Consider the following 11339-nt stretch of genomic DNA (forward strand, 5'->3'; position numbering starts at 1 on the left):
GCAGCCTTCATGACCAAATAAACAAAAGGATAAACACCACGCACAGTGCAAATTAAACAACGACGGGCTGACGGCGGCCTAACCCCACTATCTCGTTCTGCACAGACATGCAGAAAAACAGAATGCTGCGTAATCCAGCTTCTGTTTGTCATTCTATATTGCCAGCTTGACCATGAGAAGACAGAAACCTCTGCAACTCTGCAAGTAGCCATCGATGCGTTGCGAATTCCAAGTGGCCAACGAAATTCCAAAGGCGATGTTCTGATGTGACGGTTACCTTTAAACATTGAGTTGACGATCAGGTCGTTCCTCCTGTCGACTTCCCTTTGCAAACGTTCACAAGGTGGAATTGTTGACCTGGTCACTATCTGCCAAGTGGATTAGTGATGTGATGTCTACATGACAAGAGACGACCAAGACGATAGTGCTACTAGTTGATTACCTCATTGCCTGTACATGGACTGGGTAAGACTTACGAGGAAATAGTGCTCAGCAGGCTCAACTCTGGTAAAGTTACAAATAAGATGATAACCAGATCTCAACAAAACATGGGAGATCACACCTGCAAGGCAGGCCTCTTGAGCTGAATCCCGTTGTAAACAAAGACAACCACTGACATTAGAAGGACACTGCAAAACAATGTTATAAATATCACCGGCAAGTTGAGAGCATCCTTCTCCAAAACAGCTTTTCTCTGCGAAAAAAAGGTATAGACAAAAAAACCTGCACAACTTCCACAGAAGGTAAGACAAACCCACACAGCTTCCATAGAAGATTAGACGAACATGCATATCTGCCACAAAATTTAATGATAAAATAGCCTATATATAATAGAACATCAATAAACTGGCTACAACAGCATCTGACACAACATTAACATCCAACAACAAGTTACGCCTAACATTACAGCTACTGAAATTTTTCTGGCTACAGCTACCTAGCTACAACATGATGCCCAATCAGCACACAATTCAATAGGTAACCGACGACCAAGGAGTTACAATCCATACACGGCGCAATGTCCAAACACCGATAATGAGACTAAGAGAGAGCAAACCCATTTACAAGAGATGTACACGGGCCAGCAAAGTTTAAGCCTTCCTCCTGCGCTTCTTTCCAGTTGATGCTTCCTGCTCCATTTCAGGTGCCTCCTCTTCTTTCTCCTTCCGCTTCTCTTTCACAGAAGATCCACCACCAGCCACAGGAGTCGCAGGAGATTTTGGTTTCCGGCCAGGCCTACCTCTCACAGGTGCATCAGCAGATTTGCTTTCATCTTTTGAATCCTTTCCCTTGCTACCAACTTCCTTTGGTTTGCTGCCACTCTGGTTGCTGCTGTCTTTAGCCAAATCACCCTTTGGCTTGTCAGCTGATCGAGTGGCTTTGTCTTTGGCACCCTTTTCACCTTGTTGCTTAAGATCACCTCCAGTTTTAGGTGTCCCTTTGGCCTCCTTGATAGCAGTTTTCCCCTTCGATTTACTTGCAGTTGCAGAAGACGGTGTTCCAGCATTGTTTGGACGCCAACCTTTAGGACGGCCCCTTTTCTTTGGAAGCTCCCCTCCTTCACTGCAACCATGCAGAAAAAAAACAAGTCTGAGAAGAACTCTAGGAAAACATCTAACTATGGATTCTATGTGTGATTACTCTTACCTTTTAGGTGTTTCTGTTTTTTCTTCCTTCACTGGCTGCACCGAGGTTCCTCTCCCTTTCCTGCCACGCCGCCTGGTTGAAACAGACAGTAATACAAATTTAACACATAACACCTTTTCTGTGTTAGGGATGTTTGATGACAGTGCAGAACAAGCGAGAATTAACAGAGCTCAGAGTTGGGAAAGTGGACGGTCATTAGGCGAGTCAGGTCTGTGCTTTCCTAGAATAGGCCAAGGACAAATAGTTTCCCTTTTTTTTTAAGATTTGACTGACCACCCGATCCCCTATGCTAGTACCCCTAGCACAGGAGTGATACTTGGTGCATGTTGGTTCTCACTAAATTAATTATGCATGAATAAATATTCAAATCATTGATGTTTAGCTACTGCGAATTAAAACAGGTGATTTCAAATTTCAAAGCTGAAAGTACACAAGTAGATGATTTTGCTTACGTCTCAGATGGCACAACAGGAGTTTTACTTTGTTCCTGCCAGAATAACAGTTAATCAGAAAGAATGAAATAAAACATGATCCTAATATTACCCTGAGGTTAACAAGATGTGCATACCTCAGTCTCACTGATGAAATCCCATTTTTCATCCCTAAGCAATAGTACCTCTATATCTCCATCATCATACGCAACCTAAGCTCCGAAAAAGCACAGGGACCAACAAGAAAAGGAAATTGAACAATTGGACTATGAATCAACATTAGTTCTTCAAGCAAATCAAATAGCCACCCACGGAGGGGCAGATAAAATAGTGTACAGACCTTGTGCCTTTTTGAATTAGTGTCGAATGAGTCAACAACACCCTTGTAATACCTGATAATAGAAAAGAAAGGCTTATAAAAATCTAAAATGAACAACAAAATGAAATATGCAGACATCAACATCCATGACGAGCCAAAATGACTTGACGTTTAGCAGATGAAATATATTTCTGTACCTCTGAATTTTTATTTTTTTGCAGAAACTAGACCGTAGATTACAAGAGTTATTGACATAGTTAGAACTTGAAAATTTGAGCAAGTAATGATAGCAAGCAATATCATATCTACATCTCATTCGTATAGGTCAATATTGTACTAGTAACAATGACTAAGCTTTTTACAGTTTGAGAATCCAGGAATTAATCATCTTCACGCTACATTATCAGACAAATAATATCCATCGCACTTACATCTCATCATCTGGCCACCAGACTCTGATCCTTGCACCAACTAGGCTAGCGTCCAGACCTTTGTTTTTCCTTGCACGAGGAGTCTATCAAGAGCATACAAAGTTAATGATCAGATCAAATACCTAGACAGAAACACATGCAAGCTCCATAGCAGGGAGAGGTGTAAGGAAAAGAAAAAAGAAATGCTTAACACTCTTGATCTGCAACACAGCAACAGCATCGCCGCTAGATGATCCAGAAAAACGGATATCTCAGCTTTGCAGATCTTGAGTGAGTCTCAACAAAATAAAGCTCAAGTCTATGTTTTAAAACTACTGTATTTTGAGATTTTGGTTCGGAATCACTCAAATAAGCTAGGAATCTTATTTAATTTCTTTTAATTGCAAAATAGAATATACAAACAGTTCAAACATGTAGTTCTGCATTGCACATCTACCTTGTGAAGTTTTAGCAACAAATAGAAATATACGTGTGAAAAAAGGAATGTCCGTACTCTCTACAAGAAATGCAGATGTACTGAACAGGTGTTCATTAGGCACATGCATTTAGCTTTTATCTGCAGAATGCAGAGGGGCAAGAGTTCGCTCAAGTTATGATTTTATATACAAAAGTTAAAAAATGAATTGTAAGGGAAAGTAGGTGAAACAACCAGGCAATAGACCAGTCTATTTACAGAAACAATCATGTATGCGCATGTAACTAAGTAAGAATGAATACCTCCTCAGTATCGTGTTCACGTTTCCTCTTCAGCTCACTATTCTCCCCACTTTGAACCTTGGTTCTGCCTGAACCCTTGGTCAGAGACTTGGGAGAGACCATTTCCTGTATTGCAATGGAACAGTTGGTACATGAATAAGACTGCTCATAAACAACTTAACTATGATATCACGTTTACGGAATTCAAGTTGTGAATGTCATATAGATTCATTATTGCTCATGCAATTAAGCTCTATTTTAGAACTTCCAGCGAAGACAAACCAGGCCCTTAACCATAAGAAATGACTGATATTCTACATACTCCTAATATAAATTTAAGTAGAGGTAATTATATTAGTAAATAACCTTTAGAGTCAGATCTTTGGCAGTGTCTTCCTCTGAGAGGGTTTCATCCTTTGGCTGTTTCAAGCTGAGCTTTTGCTGCTTCTTTGATGATTCCCCTTCACCCGCCTTTCTGGCGGAAGACTTGACATTACTCTTAGCTGATCGTTTGTTTAACTTTCCAGCTGAATCAGTAGCCTCCTCGGTCTTCTTTGAAGCTAAACCAGAAGCCTGGTTGTTTCTAGCAGCCTTCTTCTCCAATGACTTCAGTCCAGGAGGCCGGCCTCGTTTTGGCTTAACTACATCAGGTGTGCTCTCGTCAGGCTTTGCTGCGTTAACAGCTACTCCATTAACTGCCTTTTTGTCTGCAGATAACTCTTTGTCAACATCAACATTAGAGTGCAGAGTTGCCACAGACTTGCAGGGTTTGAGCTTTAGGTCTTCGTCTGAATCAACATCAGATGACTCCTTGGGCTTTGCATCAGGAGATTCTGTATCTTCATTGCTACCAGATTTCAACTGCTCAACATCTTTTGTGTTTTCAGTATTGCAAGACTGTTCAGGCTTCTCTTTTGGTGAAGGTGGTCCTTGATTAGCCTCACCATTATCAAGCGGAGTACCATCTTGTTCAGGACGGCTGACATCTTCCTCCAGTTTGGAAGATTCCTGCAAATATTGATGTGTTGTTATACTATCAATCATTTCTAGAATTGATTCATTTCCATGGGTATAAGAGATGCAGTGCAGCATACCTGAGGTAATTCATCAGAAATAGTCCTTTCAGAAAGTTTGCCATCATCCACCTGAACATCACGAGTGAGAACTAAAAAATTAGGACAGGTGCATCCACACCAACACTATACAGAAAGATATTTTCTTTTCAGGAATCATGTGAGCTATTTGTGAACTTATTGCTGGTCATACGACAACCCTAAATCTAACAAAATGCAAATATCCCCCAATATTAGTAGCCCTGTGTAAGTACTTGAACTGACCGTGTCCTTCACAGGAGGATCAGCATTGTCGACTTGATCAGCATTGTCGACTTGATCAGCATTGTCGACTTGATCAGCATTGTCGACTTTATCAGCATTGTCAACTTGATCAGCATTGTCAACTTCATCAGCATTGTCAACTTCATCAGCATTGTCGACTTCCACCTTTACGTATTGACAAACCAAGGTTAAATTGTTGCTGTATTCATCCAAGGCAGTGCCTTGATCTTGAAGTAACTTCAGGAATACTGGTTTCATTTTCTCTTTGTCACAGATGCTTAGCACCCTCTCTGCAAGTTCAAAAGATGCTGGAGATATCTCCTGGAAAGATAGAACAGAGAATTAGTTCAACTGAATCTCTTTTCTTGCCCACGCAACATAAATCCACATTATAAATGTGAAGAAAGCTGAAATGGCATACCTTCTCTTCTTTTCTAGCCTTTTGGAGAAGAAATGATGCAAGGTTTGCCTGTATTTCCTCACTCTCTTCTACTATCAGTTTCAGTGTTGTCGCCATAGATGACATGACATTTTCTGGGAGGTCCAATCTGAAAAACGATATGACAAATAAAATCCAGTCATCAGAATTAGTTCAGAAAATACAACTAATAATGCATCTAAAATGATAAATCTCGTCAACCATGTTCATGTTAATTTAATTGAAAACATGTAGCAGAACCAGCCAGCTTAACTGGTAGCAGTGTGGAAAAAATGCATCTGTAGGCTTTACAAACTAATACAGTTTTCAGAAAGAGGAATGGAGCATTCAAACATTAAAAGGCAGTGCTAGCAACTTGCAAATTCACAATCACTCTAATATTAGCAGTTTATCGCAGAGTGGTGAGTTTTAAATACACAATGTAAGGTAAATAAACTACCACCTTGAACATGTCCAAAGAATAATAAGATAATCAAGATCTGATAATAATGCTAGATTTTTCATCAAGAAAAAAAAGTACAGGACAGGTAGAATAGATGAGTAAGAGTTTATCCATAAAACATAGATAAGAGGCTAAAAAAACATGTAAGGTAAATAAACTAACACCTTGAACATGTCCAAAGAATACAGGCTAGCAAAACTTAATCAAGCATATATATATATATCCAGCACAGTAGCAAAGAGAATACATAGATGAAACTAGGATAAATAACGGGAAGAGGTTCCTTACGACATAGTTGTGAAGAGGTCTCTGAACATTTCCCGGATCATCTCATCCAACTCAAGATCTAACATGAGCACACATGAGCGGACCTTTGCCACGGTTTCAAGAATTGAAGCCCTTTTCCCAAAGGAAGGGCTCTCAATATCGTTTAAGGTCCGGAAGGACTCCACAATTACAGAGAAGACATTCTGGCAAATTAAGAAGCACAGGTGAGGTCAGGATACGAAGTATATGATGATGAAATAATCGTATAATCAGGAAAGGCCATGTGGTACCTTCATCACAGCATCCTCATAGGGAGCCTCGGGCGCAGTGATCCTTGTGACCTCAGATATGCAGGATGCTATGGCAAGCCTGACATCAGCGTCGGGGTGAGCCAGCAGGTCTCCCCTGACCAGGGCAGTCATCACTGGGCGAATGGCCACGAATGTGCTCTTCGGAGGTGATTGCTCCACCTTCAGTAGAAGTATCTCGACCTCCTGCATCAACACACGAAAATTTTGATTAGATTAGATCAGACGGGCAGGCGAGTTTAAGTTAGAACAGCCGCTGGCATAATCAGACCGTTATTTTTACTGCAAATCTAAATAGCAGGATGGAATTTCAAGAAAGCTGACACCGTGGTATCTCTGTATACCGGCAACCAAGAAGATGCAAAATGGTCTGAAATCAATATAAGGAACTCCACTTTTTTTCTGGTAGAGCGAGGAATTGGGTAAAATCAAGAGAAACAGTGACCAAATAAACCAAGAGCACCAATCCAATCAATCCTCCAAACCCCATAAAACTACAGTGACAACCACTATAACAGAAAAAGAAAGCGAAACAAGATTAAAAAAAAGATGGGATAGAAGGCTCACGTCGAGGAGCTTGAGCAGGCCTTGGGAGTCGTCGGGCGCCTCCTGGAGGCGGGTCCCGATACCCTTGAGCTGCTCCTCGAGCTCGGTGTTGGGCACCTCCGCCGCCATTTCAGGCGCCAGGACGCCGAATCGGGGCGGTAGCCGCCCGGATCGGAGCGCCGGGTGGGAGATCTAAAGCCGCTAGGGTTTCCCCTCGCGGCGGGGTGGATGGGGCGGTGGGGGAAGGGCTGGGCGTCCCTCCGACGCGATGAGCGGTGGGGGACGACAGCGAGAGCGGGGTGGCGGTGGACGGTGGTGGTGGTGGTGGTGGTGACGAGAGAGATTTGTTCGTTGTGTATAGCTCCCAACCCCCCGCTCCCTTTCCACGACGAGACGCGATTTGGGTGCGGTGCGGGGCTGTGGTGGTGGACAGACTGTGGGAATCGGCGGGGAATTTATGGAGGAGCGTTTGGGCCAGTTCGGCGCGGCGGCCTGCCAATTTTGCCAACGGGCGCGTCGGGACCTCCACCGCTGGGCGCCGCCGCCGGGCGGGGCAGCCATCTCGGCCGTCCATTCCTCGGGCCAGGCTGCCCGATGGCTGCCACGCAGCTCCCTGTCACCGAAATGGCAACTTCACCTAGGGTTTTGGCCATCCTCCCTTTTCAACCACCAACAAAAGAAGAAAGGTCAGAATTTTAGTTTTTTTTTTTTCTCAAAGGAGGAACACAGAAGCGCGGGCCATGGCGGACCCGTCTGTCGCGGCGGCGCTCCACGGTCTGAGGCTGATAATCGATCGAGATGAAGTCGTCGGCGGAGATAACGCGGAGAGGGGGAGAGGCGGAAATAACAATAACGAGTAGAATGGTTGCGGCGGGAGGTAGACGATGACGGTTTGAGAAGAAAGGTATATATACGGGTAGGGAAGACTCGGGGCCGTTGGATTGCGACGATGACGGTTCGAGAAGAAAGGTATATGTACGTGTAGGGAAGACTTGGGACCGTTGGATTGCGGATTGTCGCAATCCACTGGCAGCGTCTTATTTTCCATAAGAAGTAACGACAATAATGTAATGGCACCTCGTATATGAAACCTACGGTAAACAAGATGTTGGCCTTGTCACGATATATCGGTGGATCCATCTAGTTGTTGCATTGGTGACATAGATAGAAAAGGAAAAGCTTTTAGAAGCAACACCGAGACTTGTTGGTGAGGATAACGCGGAGAGGGGGCAAGGCGGAAATAACAATAATGAGTAGAATGGTTGTCCTAGAGACGGCAGGAAGATGATCAGCGATCGATGGATGGACGTCACGCCGCGCCGCACCGCCCCCGCGTGCGCTTCTTCCATGACAGCTGGCCCTAGGACTCGACCGCGCGCGCGGAGCAAAGCAGCCACCAGCCGCACTTGTTGACCACCGGCCGCTGACCAAAGCAGCCACGCCCGACCCGAACGCGGTCGCCTTTGCGCATGCGGCCCAGCCCAAGCAGGCCACCCGATGCGTGGAAGAGAAAAACGTAGCGCAGCCCATCCTCCAGCAAAAGGAAGCTCCGCGTGAGGACCTGGTGGCCATCGCGGGGGAGACGCTCAAGGCCAACATCGTGGCCATAGGGTCCGTCGTCCTCCCGCCGTCGGAGAAGCTGCTCTTCGCGCTCTCGCTCGTTGCGAGGAAGGTGCTCGGTAGGAAGATGATCAAGCTGTACGTGCCAGGTAGACGATGACGGTTCGAGAAGAAAGGTATATATGTACGGGTAGCGAATACTTGGGACCGCTAGATTGCAGATTATCGCAATCCAACGGCAGCGTCTTGTTTTCCATAAGAAGTAACGATAATAATGTAATTGCACCCCGTATATGAAACCTGTGGAAACAAGATGTCGATGTTGTCACGATATATCGGTGGAACCATGTATTTGTTGCATTAGTGGCACGAATATGAAGATTAAACATTTAGAAGCACCACAAAGACTTGTTGGTGAGGATGAAAGATGGTAAGCGGCAACTACAACTCTCTACACTAGATTTGTTGAATAGATGCTTGATCGTGGGCGCATATCAAGACGAAGATTGGTAATGCTAGAGTTAACTATCGTACTGAAGGAAGCTCGCTGATATAGGCAACTGGTAATGCTAGAGTTAACTATCGTACTGAAGGAAGCTCGCTGATATAGGCAACTATAGTAATAGAAGCACAAACAAGGGTGGGTTTGTAGTGCCTAGGCGAAGCTCCACAAAAAAAATGTTAAAGGTGGTCTTGAAGTTATTGGAGGAGATGAGAGATGGCGGTGGAGATTTAAAAGAGCAATAGTGGGGATAAAGAGTGTATTGAGTAGGAGACCATGGTTCGAGAAGAAGGGTATATATACTTGCAAAGGATGCATGAAACCATTGGATGTCTGCTATTCCACGGTTATGTCCATATTTGAATAGAAAGCAAACATAGTACAAATAACGACACTCCATATGAAATCAAAGGGTCCACACGATTGTTGTGTATCAAACACCAACATAGAAATAGAGCTTTTAGAAACGCCGCCATAATTTGACGGAAATGATGAATATGATGAACAATGGGTCCAGATCTCTATAGTGATGTGTCAAGTAGCCGCTTCAATGTGAGTACATTGGATGCTGTTGCTAGAACTTGACGAGAACCATAGGATTTTACTCTTGTTAACAAATGGAAGTTAGGGACATAGGCTGGAGGGTTTCGACCCACTTGAGTTAACAATGTTGGTGAAAAAAGCATCACAATAGGTCTGACTATGCTATGGAATTGAGATGGTAGTCCCAAAGGTTATAACAAGTCTCAGAGTCACCAGAGAAGATAAAATGGGGATGATGAAAGATGAAAAGGTGAAAGTCGATTTTGAAGTTATTGGAGGAAGTAAGATGGAGAAGACAAAAGGAGGAAATAGCACTAGCGAGTGGCTAGAGGTAGACGACAGTTGTTAGAGATGATAAGTATATATATATGGTTAGAAAAGTCTCGAGACAATCCAATTGGTGTGCCTTGTTTTTTTAGAAAAAGTAATGATGAATTTATGATGGTATCTCGCATGAAACATATGGCAAAAAAAATGGTGATTGAATCATGACTTTGTTGCATATGTATCACAAATAGAGATACACCACAAAGACTTGCTAGTAAGGATGCAATGTGAAACAAGTCAAGCACAAATCAAGAGGTAACTATGATAGTGTATGAAGGAACTCGGTATGGTGGAAGCACAAGATGGTGCATGATGGTGGTGTCGCAATAGAGCTCAACATGTTGGTTATAGTTGATCTTGAAATTGTTGGAGGAGACCAGGGAAGATGGTGAAAGAGGAGACGAACAATAATATGAAGAGAGAGTGAGGCCAGGACTAGGATACGGCGGTTGACGAACAAGGGTGCAATTATGTGATGCATAAATTTGTTGTGTTTTCATTATATTTTGACTTTTTTAAAAATAGCAGTTGAACCCACAATGACATTTCAAAAAACATGTGATAAATGCGGTGTCTATTTCTCATCATGTATCAAAGTGTGCATTCATTTGTTCTGTAGTTAGTACCATTGTAATGAATGAAAGTTTATAGAAACACCATCAAGACTTGATGGTGAGGGTGAAGGTGATGAAGGAAGGGTGTATCTTTCTATATTAAATGTGTCAAATAGTCGCCTCAACGTGAGTACAATGGAATGCCATATAATTTTGTCCAAAATTTTGTCACATGAATCTAGCAAGTAGTAATCGGAGTTAGTTTGGTGTTGCTCAAAGTTTCCATGAAATTATGAGAGTTGGATCCATACATATAGAGCGGGTTAGTGACAAAGTCAACAGGATATAGAACCACTTGAATGAACAACAATGGCGGAAAAAGAATTACATTAGATGGAACTTTTGTTGTACATTATGTTGTTGCTCCCAAAGGTGACAACTGCTCTTGAATTTGTTAATGGATATAATGTGGGGGTGATGAATTATGAAAAGTAAAATAATGGCGAGTGATAGGAGATGATTATTCACAAAAAAATGCTTATATGTACAAGTAAAGAAGAAATTTGTATGTTCGATTTTCACTCGATGGTTTCTTCTTTATTTGAATAAAGCATGATGGTGCTTATAAAGATACCTCTTATAAAAAATTGTACACATTACCATGATATATTGAATGTGTACATGCACTTACTATGTTATTGACACATCTATAGAAGATAACATTTTAGAATCACCACCATGACTTATCGTGCAAGAATGGAACATTCATTGTGAAACATGATGAACAAATATGTGAAAATCTCTGAAGCATGTTTGCTGAATATCCTCCTGCATTTCAACATGGTGGATGTCCACTAAAAAGGTAACATGGGATCATCGAAGTTGGATCCGCTTATCCATAGCAAGTTAAAGGTAAAGGTTATACGTACTAGCTTCACTAGAGATTAAAAATTATCGTGGAGGAAAGATGTTGGTATAATGCATTTTACC

General features: G+C 42.7%; 1 protein-coding gene across 1 annotated transcript; it reads right to left on the minus strand.

Moving 5' to 3' along the window:
* Positions 1–804: 804 nt before the first annotated feature.
* On the minus strand, positions 805–7303 carry LOC127307129 (sister chromatid cohesion protein PDS5 homolog D). Its single transcript, XM_051337834.2, has 14 exons — positions 6885–7303; positions 6300–6503; positions 6031–6212; positions 5283–5409; positions 4862–5182; positions 4619–4669; positions 3891–4532; positions 3546–3650; positions 2829–2911; positions 2419–2470; positions 2216–2290; positions 2100–2134; positions 1648–1719; positions 805–1563 (listed from the first exon to the last, which is right to left on the minus strand). The coding sequence occupies exons 1-14, from the start codon at positions 6990–6992 to the stop codon at positions 1092–1094; spliced, it is 2529 nt and encodes an 842-aa protein (XP_051193794.1). The 5' UTR covers positions 6993–7303; the 3' UTR covers positions 805–1091.
* Positions 7304–11339: the final 4036 nt, after the last annotated feature.

This window comes from Lolium perenne, chromosome 6 (genome assembly GCF_019359855.2).
Source record: "Lolium perenne isolate Kyuss_39 chromosome 6, Kyuss_2.0, whole genome shotgun sequence".
NCBI lineage: Eukaryota > Viridiplantae > Streptophyta > Magnoliopsida > Poales > Poaceae > Lolium > Lolium perenne.